Genomic DNA, 23377 nt, shown 5'->3' on the forward strand with positions numbered 1-23377 from the left:
TACACTGGGATAAACACTATCACACTGGTATAAACACTGATACACTGGGATAAACACTATCACACTGGTATAAACACTGTCACACTGGGATAAACACTGATACACTGGGATAAACACTGTCACACTGGGATAAACACTGTCACACTGGGATAAACACTGTCACACTGGGATAAACACTGATACACTGGGATAAACACTGATACACTGGGATAAACACTGTCACACTGGGATAAACACTGTCACACTGGGATAAACACTGATACACTGGGATAAACACTGTCACACTGGGATAAACACTGATACACTGGGATAAACAATATCACACTGGTATAAACACTGTCACACTGGGATAAACACAGTCACACTGGGATAAACACTGTCACACTTGGATAAACACTGATACACTGGGATAAACACTGATACACTGGGATAAACACTGTCACACTGGGATAAACACTGATACACTGGGATAAACACTGATAAACTGGGATAAACACTGATACACTGGGATAAACACTGTCACACTGGGATAAACACTGATACACTGGGATAAACACTGATACACTGGGATAAACACTGATACACTGGGATAAACACTGATACACTGGGATAAACACTGATACACTGGGATAAACACTATCACACTGGTATAAACACTGTCACACTGGGATAAACACTGATACACTGGGATAAACACTGTCACACTGGGATAAACACTGTCACACTGGGATAAACACTGATACACTGGGATAAACACTGACACACTGGGATAAACACTGTCACACTGGGATAAACACTGACACACAGGGATAAACACTATCACACTGGGATAAACACTGATACACTGGGATAAACACTGTCACACTGGGATAAACACTGACACACGGGGATAAACACTATCACACTGGGATAAACACTGATACACTGGGATAAACACTGTCACACTGGGATAAACACTGTCACACTGGGATAAACACTGACACACGGGGATAAACACTGATACACTGGGATAAACACTGTCACACTGGGATAAACACTGACACACGGGGATAAACACTATCACACTGGGATAAACACTGATACACTGGGATAAACACTGTCACACTGGGATAAACACTGTCACACTGGGATAAACACTGACACACTGGGATAAACACTGATACACTGGGATAAACACTGTCACACTGGGATAAACACTGTCACACTGGGATAAACACTGTCACACTGGGATAAACACTGATACACTGGGATAAACACTATCACACTGGGATAAACACTGATACACTGGGATAAACACTATCACACTGGGATAAACACTGATACACTGGGATAAACACTGTCACACTGGGATACACACAGTCACACTGGGATAAACACTGTCACACTTGGATAAACACTGATACACTGGGATAAACACTGATACACTGGGATAAACACTGATACACTGGGATAAACACTGTCACACTGTGATAAACACTGTCACACTGGGATAAACACTGACACACGGGGATAAACACTATCACACTGGGATAAACACTGACACACAGGGATAAACACTATCACACTGGGATAAACACTGATACACTGGGATAAACACTATCACACTGGGATAAACACTGATACACTGGGATAAACACTGTCACACTGGGATACACACAGTCACACTGGGATAAACACTGTCACACTTGGATAAACACTGATACACTGGGATAAACACTGATACACTGGGATAAACACTGATACACTGGGATAAACACTGATACACTGGGATAAACACTGATACACTGGGATAAACACTGTCACACTGGGATAAACACTGATACACTGGGATAAACACTGATACACTGGGATAAACACTGATACACTGGGATAAACACTGATACACTGGGATAAACACTGATACACTGGGATAAACACTGATACACTGGGATAAACACTGTCACACTGGGATAAACACTGATACACTAGGATAAACACTGTCACACTGGGATAAACACTGATACACTGGGATAAACACTGATACACTGGGATAAACACTGATACACTGGGATAAACACTGATACACTGGGATAAACACTGATACACTGGGAAAAACACTGATACACTGGGATAAACACTGATACACTGGGATAAACACTGTCACACTGGGATAAACACTGATACAAACACTGATACACTGGGATAAACACTGTCACACTGGGATAAACACTGTCACACTGGGATAAACACTGATACACTGGGATAAACACTGATACACTGGGATAAACACTGTCACACTGGGATAAACACTGTCACACTGGGATAAACACTGATACACTGGGATAAACACTGTCACACTGGGATAAACACTGTCACACTGGGATAAACACTGATACACTGGGATAAACACTGATACACTGGGATAAACACTGATACACTGGGATAAACACTGTCACACTGGGATAAACACTGATACACTGGGATAAACACTGATACACTGGGATAAACACTGATACACTGGGATAAACACTGATACACTGGGATAAACACTATCACACTGGGATAAACACTGATACACTGGGATAAACACTGATACACTGGGATTAACACTGATACACTGTGATAAACACTGATACACTGGGATAAACACTGTCACACTGGGATAAACACTGTCACACTGGGATAAACACTGTCACACTGGGATAAACACTGTCACACTGGGATAAACACTGATACACTGGGATAAACACTGTCACACTGGGATAAACACTGATACACTGGGATAAACACTGTCACACTGGGATAAACACTGATACAATGGGATAAACACTGTCACACTGGGATAAACACTATCACACTGGTATAAACACTGTCACACTGGGATAAACACTGTCACACTGGGATAAACACTGATACACTGGGATAAACACTGTCACACTGGGATAAACATGGATACACTGGGATAAACACTGTCACACTGGGATAAACACTGATACACTGGGATAAACACTGATACATTGGGATAAACACTATCACACTGGGATAAACACTGACACACTGGGATAAACACTATCACACTGGGATAAACACTGATACACTGGGATAAACACTGATACACTGGGATAAACACTGATACACTGGGATAAACACTGTCACACTGGGATAAACACTGTCACACTGGGATAAACACTGTCACACTGGGATAAACACTGTCACACTGGGATAAACACTGTCACACTGGGATAAACACTGATACACTGGGATACACACAGTCACACTGGGATAAACACTGTCACACTGGGATAAACACTGATACACTGGGATAAACACTGATACACTGGGATAAACACTGATACACTGGGATAAACACTATCACACTGGGATAAACACTGATACACTGGGATAAACACTATCACACTGGGATAAACACTATCACACTGGTATAAACACTGTCACACTGGGATAAACACTGATACACTGGGATAAACACTGATACACTGGGATAAATACTGATACACTGGGATAAACACTAATACACTGGGATAAATACTGATACACTGGGATAAACACTATCACACTGGGATAAATACTGATACACTGGGATAAACACTATCACACTGGGAAAAACACTGATACACTCGGATAAACACTGATACACTGGGATTAACACTGATACACTGTGATAAACACTGATACACTGGGATAAACACTGATACACTGGGATAAACACTGTCACACTGGGATAAACACTGTCACACTGGGATAAACACTGTCACACTGGGATAAACACTGATACACTGTGATAAACACTATCACACTGGGATAAACACTGTCACACTGGGATAAACACTGATACACTGTGATAAACACTGATACACTGTGATAAACACTGTCACACTGGGATAAACACTGATACACTGGGATAAACACTATCACACTGGGATAAACACTGATACACTGTGATAAACACTGTCACACTGGGATAAATACTGTCACACTGGGATAAACACTGATACACTGGGATAAACACTGATACATTGGGATAAACACTATCACACTGGGATAAACACTGACACACTGGGATAAACACTATCACACTGGGATAAACACTGATACACTGTGATAAACACTGTCACACTGGGATACACACAGTCACACTGGGATAAACACTGTCACACTTGGATAAACACTGATACACTGGGATAAACACTGATACACTGGGATAAACACTGATACACTGGGATAAACACTGTCACACTGTGATAAACACTGTCACACTGGGATAAACACTGACACACGGGGATAAACACTATCACACTGGGATAAACACTGACACACAGGGATAAACACTATCACACTGGGATAAACACTGATACACTGGGATAAACACTATCACACTGGGATAAACACTGATACACTGGGATAAACACTGTCACACTGGGATACACACAGTCACACTGGGATAAACACTGTCACACTTGGATAAACACTGATACACTGGGATAAACACTGATACACTGGGATAAACACTGATACACTGGGATAAACACTGATACACTGGGATAAACACTGTCACACTGGGATAAACACTGATACACTGGGATAAACACTGATACACTGGGATAAACACTGATACACTGGGATAAACACTGATACACTGGGATAAACACTGATACACTGGGATAAACACTGATACACTGGGATAAACACTGTCACACTGGGATAAACACTGATACACTAGGATAAACACTGTCACACTGGGATAAACACTGATACACTGGGATAAACACTGATACACTGGGATAAACACTGATACACTGGGATAAACACTGATACACTGGGATAAACACTGATTCACTGGGATAAACACTGATACACTGGGATAAACACTGATACACTGGGATAAACACTGTCACACTGGGATAAACACTGATACAAACACTGATACACTGGGATAAACACTGTCACACTGGGATAAACACTGTCACACTGGGATAAACACTGATACACTGGGATAAACACTGATACACTGGGATAAACACTGTCACACTGGGATAAACACTGTCACACTGGGATAAACACTGATACACTGGGATAAACACTGTCACACTGGGATAAACACTGTCACACTGGGATAAACACTGATACACTGGGATAAACACTGATACACTGGGATAAACACTGATACACTGGGATAAACACTGTCACACTGGGATAAACACTGATACACTGGGATAAACACTGATACACTGGGATAAACACTGATACACTGGGATAAACACTGATACACTGGGATAAACACTATCACACTGGGATAAACACTGATACACTGGGATAAACACTGATACACTGGGATTAACACTGATACACTGTGATAAACACTGATACACTGGGATAAACACTGTCACACTGGGATAAACACTGTCACACTGGGATAAACACTGTCACACTGGGATAAACACTGTCACACTGGGATAAACACTGATACACTGGGATAAACACTGTCACACTGGGATAAACACTGATACACTTGGATAAACACTATCACACTGGTATAAACACTGTCACACTGGGATAAACACTGTCACACTGGGATAAACACTGATACACTGGGATAAACACTGTCACACTGGGATAAACATGGATACACTGGGATAAACACTGTCACACTGGGATAAACACTGATACACTGGGATAAACACTGATACATTGGGATAAACACTATCACACTGGGATAAACACTGACACACTGGGATAAACACTATCACACTGGGATAAACACTGATACACTGGGATAAACACTGATACACTGGGATAAACACTGATACACTGGGATAAACACTGTCACACTGGGATAAACACTGTCACACTGGGATAAACACTGATACACTGGGATAAACACTGATACACTGGGATACACACAGTCACACTGGGATAAACACTGTCACACTGGGATAAACACTGATACACTGGGATAAACACTGATACACTGGGATAAACACTGATACACTGGGATAAACACTGATACACTGGGATAAACACTATCACACTGGGATAAACACTGATACACTGGGATAAACACTATCACACTGGGATAAACACTATCACACTGGTATAAACACTGTCACACTGGGATAAACACTGATACACTGGGATAAACACTGATACACTGGGATAAATACTGATACACTGGGATAAACACTAATACACTGGGATAAATACTGATACACTGGGATAAACACTATCACACTGGGATAAATACTGATACACTGGGATAAACACTATCACACTGGGAAAAACACTGATACACTCGGATAAACACTGATACACTGGGATTAACACTGATACACTGTGATAAACACTGATACACTGGGATAAACACTGATACACTGGGATAAACACTGTCACACTGGGATAAACACTGTCACACTGGGATAAACACTGTCACACTGGGATAAACACTGATACACTGTGATAAACACTATCACACTGGGATAAACACTGTCACACTGGGATAAACACTGATACACTGTGATAAACACTGATACACTGTGATAAACACTGTCACACTGGGATAAACACTGATACACTGGGATAAACACTATCACACTGGGATAAACACTGATACACTGTGATAAACACTGTCACACTGGGATAAATACTGTCACACTGGGATAAACACTGATACACTGGGATAAACACTGATACATTGGGATAAACACTATCACACTGGGATAAACACTGACACACTGGGATAAACACTATCACACTGGGATAAACACTGATACACTGGGATAAACACTGATACACTGGGATAAACACTATCACACTGGGATAAACACTGTCACACTGGGATAAACACTGATACACTGTGATAAACACTGTCACACTGGGATAAACACTGATACACTGGGATAAACACTATCACACTGGGATAAACACTGTCACACTGGGATAAACACTGATACACTGTGATAAACACTGATACAATGGGATAAACACTATCACACTGGGATAAACACTGTCACACTGGGATAAACACTGTCACACTGGGATAAACACTGATACACTGGGATAAACACTGTCACACTGGGATAAACACTGATACACTTGGATAAACACTATCACACTGGTATAAACACTGTCACACTGGGATAAACACTGTCACACTGGGATAAACACTGTCACACTGGGATAAACACTGATACACTGGGATAAACACTGTCACACTGGGATAAACACGGATACACTGGGATAAACACTGTCACACTGGGATAAACACTGATACACTGGGATAAACACTGATACATTGGGATAAACACTATCACACTGGGATAAACACTGACACACTGGGATAAACACTGATACACTGGGATAAACACTGTCACACTGGGATAAACACTGTCACACTGGGATAAACACTGATACACTGTGATAAACACTGATACATTGGGATAAACACTATCACACTGGGATAAACACTGATACACTGGGATAAACACTATCACACTGGGATAAACACTGTCACACTGGGATAAACACTGATACACTGGGATAAACACTGATACACTGGGATAAACACTGATACACTGGGATAAACACTATCACACTGGGATAAACACTGATACACTGGGATAAACACTGATACACTGGGATTAACACTGATACACTGTGATAAACACTGATACACTGGGATAAACACTGTCACACTGGGATAAACACTGTCACACTGGGATAAACACTGTCACACTGGGATAAACACTGTCACACTGGGATAAACATTGATACACTGGGATAAACACTGTCACACTGGGATAAACACTGATACACTTGGATAAACACTATCACACTGGTATAAACACTGTCACACTGGGATAAACACTGTCACACTGGGATAAACACTGATACACTGGGATAAACACTGTCACACTGGGATAAACATGGATACACTGGGATAAACACTGTCACACTGGGATAAACACTGATACACTGGGATAAACACTGATACATTGGGATAAACACTATCACACTGGGATAAACACTGACACACTGGGATAAACACTATCACACTGGGATAAACACTGATACACTGGGATAAACACTGATACACTGGGATAAACACTGATACACTGGGATAAACACTGTCACACTGGGATAAACACTGTCACACTGGGATAAACACTGTCACACTGGGATAAACACTGTCACACTGGGATAAACACTGTCACACTGGGATAAACACTGATACACTGGGATACACACAGTCACACTGGGATAAACACTGTCACACTGGGATAAACACTGATACACTGGGATAAACACTGATACACTGGGATAAACACTGATACACTGGGATAAACACTGATACACTGGGATAAACACTATCACACTGGGATAAACACTGATACACTGGGATAAACACTATCACACTGGGATAAACACTATCACACTGGTATAAACACTGTCACACTGGGATAAACACTGATACACTGGGATAAACACTGATACACTGGGATAAATACTGATACACTGGGATAAACACTAATACACTGGGATAAATACTGATACACTGGGATAAACACTATCACACTGGGATAAATACTGATACACTGGGATAAACACTATCACACTGGGAAAAACACTGATACACTCGGATAAACACTGATACACTGGGATTAACACTGATACACTGTGATAAACACTGATACACTGGGATAAACACTGATACACTGGGATAAACACTATCACACTGGGATAAACACTGACACACTGGGATAAACACTATCACACTGGGATAAACACTGATACACTGGGATAAACACTGATACACTGGGATAAACACTATCACACTGGGATAAACACTGTCACACTGGGATAAACACTGATACACTGTGATAAACACTGTCACACTGGGATAAACACTGATACACTGGGATAAACACTATCACACTGGGATAAACACTGTCACACTGGGATAAACACTGATACAACTGTGATAAACACTGATACACTGGGATAAACACTATCACACTGGGATAAACACTGTCACACTGGGATAAACACTGTCACACTGGGATAAACACTGATACACTGGGATAAACACTGTCACACTGGGATAAACACTGATACACTTGGATAAACACTATCACACTGGTATAAACACTGTCACACTGGGATAAACACTGTCACACTGGGATAAACACTGTCACACTGGGATAAACACTGATACACTGGGATAAACACTGTCACACTGGGATAAACACGGATACACTGGGATAAACACTGTCACACTGGGATAAACACTGATACACTGGGATAAACACTGATACATTGGGATAAACACTATCACACTGGGATAAACACTGACACACTGGGATAAACACTGATACACTGTGATAAACACTGTCACACTGGGATAAATACTGTCACACTGGGATAAACACTGATACACTGGGATAAACACTGATACATTGGGATAAACACTATCACACTGGGATAAACACTGACACACTGGGATAAACACTATCACACTGGGATAAACACTGATACACTGGGATAAACACTGATACACTGTGATAAACACTGTCACACTGGGATAAACACTGTCACACTGGGATAAACACTGATACACTGTGATAAACACTGTCACACTGGGATAAACACTGATACACTGGGATAAACACTATCACACTGGGATAAACACTGTCACACTGGGATAAACACTGATACACTGTGATAAACACTGATACAATGGGATAAACACTATCACACTGGGATAAACACTGTCACACTGGGATAAACACTGTCACACTGGGATAAACACTGATACACTGGGATAAACACTGTCACACTGGGATAAACACTGATACACTTGGATAAACACTATCACACTGGTATAAACACTGTCACACTGGGATAAACACTGTCACACTGGGATAAACACTGTCACACTGGGATAAACACTGATACACTGGGATAAACACTGTCACACTGGGATAAACACGGATACACTGGGATAAACACTGTCACACTGGGATAAACACTGATACACTGGGATAAACACTGATACATTGGGATAAACACTATCACACTGGGATAAACACTGACACACTGGGATAAACACTGATACACTGGGAAAAACACTGTCACACTGGGATAAACACTGTCACACTGGGATAAACACTGATACACTGTGATAAACACTGATACATTGGGATAAACACTATCACACTGGGATAAACACTGATACACTGGGATAAACACTATCACACTGGGATAAACACTGTCACACTGGGATAAACACTGATACACTGGGATAAACACTGATACACTGGGATAAACACTGATACACTGGGATAAACACTATCACACTGGGATAAACACTGATACACTGGGATAAACACTGATACACTGGGATTAACACTGATACACTGTGATAAACACTGATACACTGGGATAAACACTGTCACACTGGGATAAACACTGTCACACTGGGATAAACACTGTCACACTGGGATAAACACTGTCACACTGGGATAAACATTGATACACTGGGATAAACACTGTCACACTGGGATAAACACTGATACACTTGGATAAACACTATCACACTGGTATAAACACTGTCACACTGGGATAAACACTGTCACACTGGGATAAACACTGATACACTGGGATAAACACTGTCACACTGGGATAAACATGGATACACTGGGATAAACACTGTCACACTGGGATAAACACTGATACACTGGGATAAACACTGATACATTGGGATAAACACTATCACACTGGGATAAACACTGACACACTGGGATAAACACTATCACACTGGGATAAACACTGATACACTGGGATAAACACTGATACACTGGGATAAACACTGATACACTGGGATAAACACTGTCACACTGGGATAAACACTGTCACACTGGGATAAACACTGTCACACTGGGATAAACACTGTCACACTGGGATAAACACTGTCACACTGGGATAAACACTGATACACTGGGATACACACAGTCACACTGGGATAAACACTGTCACACTGGGATAAACACTGATACACTGGGATAAACACTGATACACTGGGATAAACACTGATACACTGGGATAAACACTGATACACTGGGATAAACACTATCACACTGGGATAAACACTGATACACTGGGATAAACACTATCACACTGGGATAAACACTATCACACTGGTATAAACACTGTCACACTGGGATAAACACTGATACACTGGGATAAACACTGATACACTGGGATAAATACTGATACACTGGGATAAACACTAATACACTGGGATAAATACTGATACACTGGGATAAACACTATCACACTGGGATAAATACTGATACACTGGGATAAACACTATCACACTGGGAAAAACACTGATACACTCGGATAAACACTGATACACTGGGATTAACACTGATACACTGTGATAAACACTGATACACTGGGATAAACACTGATACACTGGGATAAACACTATCACACTGGGATAAACACTGACACACTGGGATAAACACTATCACACTGGGATAAACACTGATACACTGGGATAAACACTGATACACTGGGATAAACACTATCACACTGGGATAAACACTGTCACACTGGGATAAACACTGATACACTGTGATAAACACTGTCACACTGGGATAAACACTGATACACTGGGATAAACACTATCACACTGGGATAAACACTGTCACACTGGGATAAACACTGATACACTGTGATAAACACTGATACACTGGGATAAACACTATCACACTGGGATAAACACTGTCACACTGGGATAAACACTGTCACACTGGGATAAACACTGATACACTGGGATAAACACTGTCACACTGGGATAAACACTGATACACTTGGATAAACACTATCACACTGGTATAAACACTGTCACACTGGGATAAACACTGTCACACTGGGATAAACACTGTCACACTGGGATAAACACTGATACACTGGGATAAACACTGTCACACTGGGATAAACACGGATACACTGGGATAAACACTGTCACACTGGGATAAACACTGATACACTGGGATAAACACTGATACATTGGGATAAACACTATCACACTGGGATAAACACTGACACACTGGGATAAACACTGATACACTGTGATAAACACTGTCACACTGGGATAAATACTGTCACACTGGGATAAACACTGATACACTGGGATAAACACTGATACATTGGGATAAACACTATCACACTGGGATAAACACTGACACACTGGGATAAACACTATCACACTGGGATAAACACTGATACACTGGGATAAACACTGATACACTGTGATAAACACTGTCACACTGGGATAAACACTGTCACACTGGGATAAACACTGATACACTGTGATAAACACTGTCACACTGGGATAAACACTGATACACTGGGATAAACACTATCACACTGGGATAAACACTGTCACACTGGGATAAACACTGATACACTGTGATAAACACTGATACAATGGGATAAACACTATCACACTGGGATAAACACTGTCACACTGGGATAAACACTGTCACACTGGGATAAACACTGATACACTGGGATAAACACTGTCACACTGGGATAAACACTGATACACTTGGATAAACACTATCACACTGGTATAAACACTGTCACACTGGGATAAACACTGTCACACTGGGATAAACACTGTCACACTGGGATAAACACTGATACACTGGGATAAACACTGTCACACTGGGATAAACACGGATACACTGGGATAAACACTGTCACACTGGGATAAACACTGATACACTGGGATAAACACTGATACATTGGGATAAACACTATCACACTGGGATAAACACTGACACACTGGGATAAACACTGATACACTGGGATAAACACTGTCACACTGGGATAAACACTGTCACACTGGGATAAACACTGATACACTGTGATAAACACTGATACATTGGGATAAACACTATCACACTGGGATAAACACTGATACACTGGGATAAACACTATCACACTGGGATAAACACTGTCACACTGGGATAAACACTGATACACTGGGATAAACACTGATACACTGGGATAAACACTGATACACTGGGATAAACACTATCACACTGGGATAAACACTGATACACTGGGATAAACACTGATACACTGGGATTAACACTGATACACTGTGATAAACACTGATACACTGGGATAAACACTGTCACACTGGGATAAACACTGTCACACTGGGATAAACACTGTCACACTGGGATAAACACTGTCACACTGGGATAAACATTGATACACTGGGATAAACACTGTCACACTGGGATAAACACTGATACACTTGGATAAACACTATCACACTGGTATAAACACTGTCACACTGGGATAAACACTGTCACACTGGGATAAACACTGATACACTGGGATAAACACTGTCACACTGGGATAAACATGGATACACTGGGATAAACACTGTCACACTGGGATAAACACTGATACACTGGGATAAACACTATCACACTGGGATAAACACTATCACACTGGGATAAACACTGACACACTGGGATAAACACTATCACACTGGGATAAACACTGATACACTGGGATAAACACTGATACACTGGGATAAACACTGATACACTGGGATAAACACTGTCACACTGGGATAAACACTGTCACACTGGGATAAACACTGTCACACTGGGATAAACACTGTCACACTGGGATAAACACTGTCACACTGGGATAAACACTGATACACTGGGATACACACAGTCACACTGGGATAAACACTGTCACACTGGGATAAACACTGATACACTGGGATAAACACTGATACACTGGGATAAACACTGATACACTGGGATAAACACTGATACACTGGGATAAACACTATCACACTGGGATAAACACTGATACACTGGGATAAACACTATCACACTGGGATAAACACTATCACACTGGTATAAACACTGTCACACTGGGATAAACACTGATACACTGGGATAAACACTGATACACTGGGATAAATACTGATACACTGGGATAAACACTAATACACTGGGATAAATACTGATACACTGGGATAAACACTATCACACTGGGATAAATACTGATACACTGGGATAAACACTATCACACTGGGAAAAACACTGATACACTCGGATAAACACTGATACACTGGGATTAACACTGATACACTGTGATAAACACTGATACACTGGGATAAACACTGATACACTGGGATAAACACTATCACACTGGGATAAACACTGACACACTGGGATAAACACTATCACACTGGGATAAACACTGATACACTGGGATAAACACTGATACACTGGGATAAACACTATCACACTGGGATAAACACTGTCACACTGGGATAAACACTGATACACTGTGATAAACACTGTCACACTGGGATAAACACTGATACACTGGGATAAACACTATCACACTGGGATAAACACTGTCACACTGGGATAAACACTGATACACTGTGATAAACACTGATACACTGGGATAAACACTATCACACTGGGATAAACACTGTCACACTGGGATAAACACTGTCACACTGGGATAAACACTGATACACTGGGATAAACACTGTCACACTGGGATAAACACTGATACACTTGGATAAACACTATCACACTGGTATAAACACTGTCACACTGGGATAAACACTGTCACACTGGGATAAACACTGATACACTGGGATAAACACTGTCACACTGGGATAAACACGGATACACTGGGATAAACACTGTCACACTGGGATAAACACTGATACACTGGGATAAACACTGATACATTGGGATAAACACTATCACACTGGGATAAACACTGACACACTGGGATAAACACTGATACACTGGGATAAACACTGTCACACTGGGATAAACACTGATACACTGTGATAAACACTGATACATTGGGATAAACACTATCACACTGGGATAAACACTGATACACTGGGATAAACACTATCACACTGGGATAAACACTGTCACACTGGGATAAACACTGATACACTGGGATAAACACTGATACACTGGGATAAACACTATCACACTGGGCTAAACACTGACACACGGGGTTAAACACTATCACACTGGGATAAACACTGATACACTGGGATAAACACTGATACACTGGGATAAACACTGTCACACTGGGATAAACACTGACACACTGGGATAAACACTGTCACACTGGGATAAACACTGACACACTGGGATAAACACTATCACACTGGGATAAACACTGACACACTGGGATAAACACTATCACACTGGGATAAACACAGACACGTCCTGTATGTCCAGATAGTCCTTTAGAGAGGGACAGTGTTCTTAGCTAAATGGCTAATGCTAGCAGAGCTGGGCTGTGAGCAATGAAGGCAGGAGAACAGAACAGACAGGAGTTAGATGGACAACCTTCCTCTTGCAGGATTTAGTTCCAGCCCTACACTAACACACCTGATTTAGTTAATCAATTAGAATCAGGTGTGTTAAAGCAGGACTGGAGTAAAAGACTGCATACCCAGTTGCTCTCCATGAGGAGTGTTAGCGCGTGTGTGTGTGTGTGTGTGTGTGTGTGTGTGTGTGTGTGTGTGTGTGTGTGTGTGTGTGTGTGTGTGTGTGTGTGTGTGTGTGTGTGTGTGTGTGTGTGTGTGTGTGTGTGTGTGTGTGTGTGTGTGTGTGTGTGTGTCTTACTTACAAAGCATTCTGCTGCGTCGTCCATGATCCCCAGCTGGAAGCGTTGTTCGTCCTGGAAGGTCTTGGCTAGTGCGCTCCGCAACATGTCCGATGGTAACACACGCTCACTGCTGAACTGGAACTGGGCAAAGATGCTCTATACACACACACACACACACACACACACACACACACACACACACACACACACACACACACACACACACACACACACACACACACACACACACACACACACACACACACACACACACACACACACACACACACACACACACACACACACACACACACACTAGAACTGAGCAAATTGCAGCTTTACAGAGTAGAACATACAGTAGCATAATACCACTCTGTCCAGGTAGTTGAATCTTGGTTGAACGTCTACCATGGTGCGAGGAAAAGTATTACAACAGTACTACTACAACAGTACTAATATTACCTCTTTGCTCATTGTTTCACTAAAACTGGGATACCCATTTAAGGCTAGAGAGGTGTGTGTGTGTGTGTGTGTGTGTGTGTGTGTGTGTGTGTGTGTGTGTGTGTGTGTGTGTGTGTGTGTGTGTGTGTGTGTGTGTGTGTGTGTGTGTGTGTGTGTGTGTGTGTGTGTGTGTGCCAGTGGAGGCTCCTCAGAGGAGGAAGGGGTGGACCATCCTCCTCAGTGAAATTTCATATTTTTTTTAAATAGTGAAACATTAAAAGGTTATCCTTTTTAGATAAAACTATACTAAATATATTCATATGTCACCAAATAATTGATTAAAATACACTGTTTTGCAATGAAGGTCTACAGTAACTTCAACAGCACTCTCTGGTGTAGCACCATGGTGTAGCCAGAGGACAATTAGCTTCCGTCCTCCTCTGGCTACATTGACTTCAATACAAAACCTAGAAGGCTTGTTGGCCTCACCCCCTTCCATAGACATACATGGTAATGTTGACCACTTCCAGAGGACGTCCTCCAACCAATAAAAACTTTTGCAGTATGAACTGACATGTTGTCCATCCAATCAATGAACCTAGTGTGTTTTATTGAGATTGTGCCAAAGAGCATTATGGGGGTTCTATGTGTTGAGAAGCTTGGTGACATTGTTGGATAGAGATTTTGAGTGAAAAGTGATAGTTTTTTTACTATTATTCAATTCAAAGTAGTTTTTTCAATTTACAGGAGACGGAAGAAGTATATTAAAAATTGTTTTTTTTGTTTTAGAACTTTATTTTTGTGTCCATTTACTGCAATTTATTTAAATGTGCCGTGGTAACTTCAGTAGCTAGCAAGCTAACATTACCAGCACGAGTGTGCAGTTTTTCTGGAAGTAATCAATCAACATAATAGTGATGACAGATGTGAGTTAATGTTTTATAAGGCCTACAGTTGCATAGGCCTGCATGATGTGTTACGCTCGTCGTTTGAATGAGGAGACCAAGGTGCAGCGTGGTAGGCGAACATCTTACTTTTATTAAAATGAACACCGAAAAACAACAAAATACAAAACGAACGTAAAGTTCTGCAGGCTACACAGCAACTATACAAAATCAATATCCCACAAACTAAGGTGGGAAAAAAGGCTGCCTAAGTATGATCCCCAATCAGAGACAATGATAGACAGCTGCCTCTGATTGGGAACCATACCAGGCCAAACAAAGAAATAGGAAAACTAGATTGCCCACCCTAGTCACACCTTGACCTAACCAAAATAGAGAATTAAAAGGATCTCTAAGGTCAGGGTGTGACATGATGCAAACATGCATAAAGCACAACCCTGTGAGTTCTACTGTCTATCAGTTGTCTGCGTCTGGCTAGAGGAAATCCCCTTCCTAATCTCGTCTAAATATAATTAATATGAACAAGTATAATGTTGCTGCAGTTTGACAGGGTTTTCAAAAACCTCCAGGCCCCAGGGGATAAAAATTGCCCCGCCACTCTGGGACCTATGGTGCCACCAGTCTGCTTGCAGTTGTCAGTTATCGTCAGGGATTTATTCAGGAACGTTTCTTGAGCTACTTTGATGTGTCAAGTGGGCGAGATGCACAGTCTGTGTTTAACTTCATGGAGAAACTTGTTCAAACCTACGATGGAGCAGCTGTAATGGAATGTATCTGCTATTTGTATTTACAGCTAAGTCCCCTCCTGTTCCCTGATTGAGAGGTAATGACAGCTCCACTCCACTACCATTGTCAACTCTCTACTAAAGTTAACTGAAGCCACGTCTCATGTGTCCGCTCATCCACTGGCACATTGAATGTTTCCTCTCCAAGCACTGTGAGTACCTCCATCAATTTTCTCTCATTACTGTATGTAGAGTCAATCACATACACAATCACATTATTACACATCAATAATTTTGCCTGGACGAACTCATTCTTATCTCTTTAGTCTAAATGTGTATTGTTATTGTTTGTCCTCCCAGTCAAGCCTCTGAACACCTCAACTCATGCCTCATACCCTCATTCAATCACTGCTGTGATCCCTTCCCAACACTGCGTAAGTAGCCCTCTCGTTCCCATTCCGCAAAACATTCTACTATAAATGTCTATATTAAATGCTTTAGGTTAAAGTAATTACTCTTTTGACGGTTTTTGAAACACACTTTGACATCTCTGTGTCTACATCGTGCGTCTCCCATCGTCCTCAACTTTTCAAGTCACCGGCCTCCACTGGTGTGTATCTATGTCTGTCTGTGTGTGTGTCACGGTGGCGCTGCTGACTGCAGCAATGCTCCAAGGAAAATAGAGGGGGAATATATCCTATAGAGAGGGAGGGAGGGAAGGAAAGATGAAGGGGGGAGGAGAGATATAGACAGGGGGAGGAGGGAGGTGTGTGTGTGATTGAGCTGAGGGGAAAATTCCTAAGCATCACTAAGAGAGGACAGGTGCAATCGACACCACTCCCACATTCATTCATCCCTCACTTCCCCTGTTACTCCCCCTCCCTCTCTCGCTCTCACTCTCTCTCCCTCCCCTTCTCTCTCTCTCCTCACCCTCCCATTCTCTCTCTCCTATGGGTGCAGAAGGAGGGCCAAAGTGAAAATTGTTTGCCCTGCACAATTAGTGAACCAGCAGCATTGCTGTGAAGACATCAACACTATGAAATAACACATATGGAATCATGTAGTAACCAAGAAAGTGTTAACTTCTACTTCATCACAATCCCGGATCCGGGAGCACCCCCATCAGTAAAAAAGCTGACTAGCATAGCCTAGCATAGCGTCACAAGTAAATACTAGCATCTAAATATCATTAAATCACAAGTCCAAGACACCAAATGAAAGATACACATCTTGTGAATCCAGCCATCATTTCTGATTTTTGAAATGTTTTACAGGGAAGACACAATATGTAAATCTATTAGCTAACCACGTTAGCAAAAGACACAACTTTTTTTTCCACCATTTTGTCCCTGCATAGGTAGCTATCACAATTTCGACCAAATAAAGATATAAATAGACACTAACCAAGAAACAACTTAATCAGATGACAGTCTGATAACATATTTATTGTATAGCATATGTTTTGTTAGATAAATTTGCATATTTCAGGTATAAATCATAGTTTACCATTGCAGCCACCATCACAACTCTCACCAAAGCAACTAGAATAACTACAGAGCCCAACGTGAATTACCTAAATACTCATCATAAAACATTTCTGAAAAATACACAGCGTACAGCAAATGAAAGACAAAGATCTTGTGAATCCAGCCAACATTTCAGATGTTTTAAGTGTTTTACAGCGAAAACACAATATAGCATTATATTAGCTTACTACAATAGCCAACCACACAACAGCATTGATTCAGGCCAACAAAAGCGATAACGAATAAACCAGCAAAATATATTAATTTTTTCACTAACCTTCTCAAACTTCTTCAGATGACAGTCCTATAACATCATATTACACAATACATATAGAGTTTGTTCGAAAATGTGCATATTTAGCGGCACAAATCGTGGTTATACAATGATAAAAGTAGCCAAACTGCCAACAATATGTCGGGAGAAATCTTGGGAGAGGCACCTAGTCTAATCAGTAACTAATCCTAAACTTGACTACAAAATACAGGTTGGACAGCAAATGAAAGATACATTAGTTCTTAATGCAATCGCTGTGTTAGATTTTTTAAATTAACGTTACTACGACATACAGCGTGCGTTAAAGCGAGACCGCACTGAGATTCATGGCGGAATATGAGTGTCAAATTTTTCAACAGAACAACGAATTAACATCATATATAGTTCTTACTATTTGATGAGCTCCCATCAGAATCTTGGGCAAGGTGTCCTTTGTCCAAAAGGACAAAGGCTCGGTTGTAGATTGTCGCCTTCAACGTTGGAATTAGCAGTAAACATTAGCCATGTGGCAAAGACGTGTCCGACTCACTAAAACGCAGCATAAATAAATATCCGAAAATCGCAATATAATGATATAAACTGATATAACTCGGTTTAATATAACAACATTATGATGTCTTTAACACCTATATCGAATAAAAACAGAGCCGGATATATCTAAGGGCTATAAAGGGAGCTTTCTATAACGACACCAAGAGGTCCTTTTTGCGTCAGGGCGAGGAGAGGAAAGGGGGAACCCCACGTTGCCAGCCCATTTATAAGCTCTCAGATCTGCCCAGCAACTCCATTTCAATTCTCACTATTCGCTGACATCCAGGGGAAGGCGTATGCAGTGCATCTCAACCAATAGAAGACAGGCAGATTTATAAACGGATCTCAGAACAGCCAGCAGAATTCAGCATTCTCACATCCTCATAGGAAAATTGCTCTAACTCCAGTTCTGTTTTACTCACATATATAATTCAAACGGTTTTAGAAACTAGAGAGTGTTTTCTATCCAATAGTAATAATAATATGCATATTGTACGAGCAAGAATTGAGTACGAGGCAGTTTAATTTGGGAACGAAATTATTACAAAGTGCCAACAGCACCCCCTATTGAGAAAAGGTTTTAAACAAATCAAAATATATTTTATATTTGAGAATCTTCAAAGTTGAATTTTATTTATTTATTTATTTAACCTTTATTTAACTCGGCAAGTCAGTTAAGAACAAATTCTTATTTACAATGACGGTCTACCCTGGCCAAACCCTAACGACGCTGGGCCAATTGTGTCCCGCCCTATGGGACTCCTAAACACGGCCGGTTGTGATACAGTCTAGAATCGAACCAGGGTCTGTAGTGACCACCCTTTGCCTTGATGACAGCTTTGCACACTCTTGACTGGTACTGTATGTCCGACCGCAGTAAGACTAGCTGTCGGCTAATGGGGATCCTATTAAATTAAATCCACATTAAAATCCACTACACAACACTAAACAATAAAATGAATTGCACTATAACGGCAACAAACGGTGCCCACAAACTGTTAGGACCTACATAAAACTGTCCCGACAGCAGAGCTTTCTTTTCGGCACCATGGAGTGAATCCTTACCACTGCTACACCTGGCTATCAGAGAGCCTCGCCTGGCAGCGAAACAGTTCATTCAGCCTCGTTTCCTTCAAAAACATAGATGATATGGCTGATTTGCTTAAAAATATATGGTTTCTACTGACTCCTTATGGATTTGTGTAACTCGATAAGATCCGCATTCTCCTTCAATAATAATGAATGCCGACATGTGTTTAGACTTTTGAACCATATACAAACATTATTCGATTCATGTTCAGTAAATTATTAATGTTTGTTCTTATGTTATTAACACTTAGTTCTAAGTATAAGCACGGACGAGGTAGGCCTTCGTTCAGCACTTTCAAAATGGACACCGACAGAAATTCAGATAGACGTTAGTTCAGATAAATTGAACGCAGATTGTCTTAAAGTTGGAGATTTTCCAGTTCCGAGTTCTGAGTCCCCAGTTGTCTTGAACGCAGATTGTCTTGAAGTTGGAGATTTCCCAGTTCCGTGTTCTGAGTCCCCAGTTGTCTTGAACGCAGATTGCCTTGAAGTTGGAGATTTTCCAGTTCCAAGTTCTGAGTCCCCATTTGTCTTGAACGCAGATTGTCTTAAAGTTGGAGATTTCCCAGTTCCAAGTTCTGAGTCCCCAGTTGTCTTGAACGCAGATTGTCTTGAAGTTGGAGATTTCCCAGTTCCGAGTTCAGAGTCCCCAGTTGTCTTGAATGTGGCAGAAGTCATGCTTGATTGACAGCATGGCCAATGTATTCAACCTTTTCTGGCCCATGGTGTTGCGGGTGAATATTTATCCTTTTAAGCTTGGAAAAGAGACCCTTTCAGACAGATTTTTAAATCCTTAAACCCAGACTTGGACCACACAACCTCTCCAACAAATACCAGGCAGTGGAAGCAAAATAGTGATTGTTTTGAGATAGGCAGTTAGGCAGTTTGAGGCAGTTAGCCACAGATTCCTTCCAAACCACTCATTGTTGAATTAGCAAATTCCTAAGTTTATGAGCCTGTTGGTGCCAGACTTGATGCACCGGTACTGCTTGCCATGCGGAAGCAGAGAGTGGTTGGAGTTTATTGATTTTCTGGGCCTTCCTAACATTCCGCCTGATATAGATGTCCTGGATGGCAGGGAGCTCAGCCCCAGTGATCAAATCAAATCAAACTTTATTTGTCACATGCGCAGAATACAACAAGGGTAGACTTTACCGTGAAATGCTTACTTACAAACCCTTAACCAACAGTGTAGTTCAAGAAGTAGAAAATATTTACCAAGTAGGCTAAAATAAAAACTAATAATAAAAACGAACACAATAAGAATAACAATAACGAGGCTATATACAGGGGGCACCGGTACCGAGTCAGTGTGCAGGGGTACAGGCTAGTTGGGGTAACCTGTACATGTAAGTGGGGGCGAAGTGACTATGCATAGGTAACAAAAAAACAGTGAGTATCAGCAGTGTACAAAAGGGAGGGGCTCAATGTAAATTGTTCAGTTGCAATTTTTCTGAATTGTTCAACAGTTTAATGGCTTGGGGGTAGAAGCTGTTGAGGAGCCTTTTGGTCCTAGACTTGGCGCTCCGGTACCGCTTGCCGTGCGGTAGCAGAGAAAACAGTCTATGACTTGGGTAACTGGAGTATCTGACAATTTTATGGGCTTTCCTCCGACACCGCCTATTATATAGGTCCTGGATGGCAGGAAGCTTGGCCCCAGTGATGTACTGGGCCGTTTGCACTACCCTCTGTAACGCCTTACGGTCAGATGCCGAGCAGTTGCCATTCCAGGCGGTGATGCAAACGGTCAGAATGCTCTCGATGGTGCCTTTTGAGGATCTGGGGACCCATGCCAAATCTTTTCAGTCTCCTGAGGGGGAAAAGGTTTTGTTGTGCCCTCTTCACGACTGTCTTGGTATGTTTGGACCATGATAGTTCGTTGGTGATGTCGACACCGAGGAACTTGAATCTCTCGACCCGCTCCACTACAGCCCCGTTGATGTTAATGGGGGCCTGTTTGGCCCGCCTTTTCCTGTAGTCCACGATCAACTCCTTTGTCTTGCTGACATTGAGGGAGAGGTTGTTGTCCTAGCACCACACTGCCAGTTCTCTGACCTCCTCCCTATAGGCCGTCTCATCGTTGTCGGTGATCAGGCCAACCACTGTTGTGTTGTCAGCAAACTTAATGATGGTGTTGGAGTTGTGTTTGGCCACACAGTCATGGGTGAACAGGGAATACAGGAGAGTACA

General features: G+C 41.5%; 1 protein-coding gene across 4 annotated transcripts in view; it reads right to left on the minus strand.

The window, feature by feature from the left end:
• LOC129823493 (inactive ubiquitin carboxyl-terminal hydrolase 54-like) overlaps positions 1-23377 on the minus strand; it is an 87923-nt gene that overhangs the window by 30149 nt on the left and 34397 nt on the right. For all 4 annotated transcript variants that reach the window (XM_055882328.1, XM_055882413.1, XM_055882487.1 and 1 more), the window contains exon 4: positions 15718-15852. In XM_055882328.1, the coding sequence (XP_055738303.1) occupies positions 15718-15852 (135 nt within the window). The remainder of the gene's footprint in view (positions 1-15717; positions 15853-23377) is intronic.

The sequence above is a fragment of the Salvelinus fontinalis genome, chromosome 1 (assembly GCF_029448725.1).
Source record: "Salvelinus fontinalis isolate EN_2023a chromosome 1, ASM2944872v1, whole genome shotgun sequence".
Taxonomy (NCBI): domain Eukaryota; kingdom Metazoa; phylum Chordata; class Actinopteri; order Salmoniformes; family Salmonidae; genus Salvelinus; species Salvelinus fontinalis.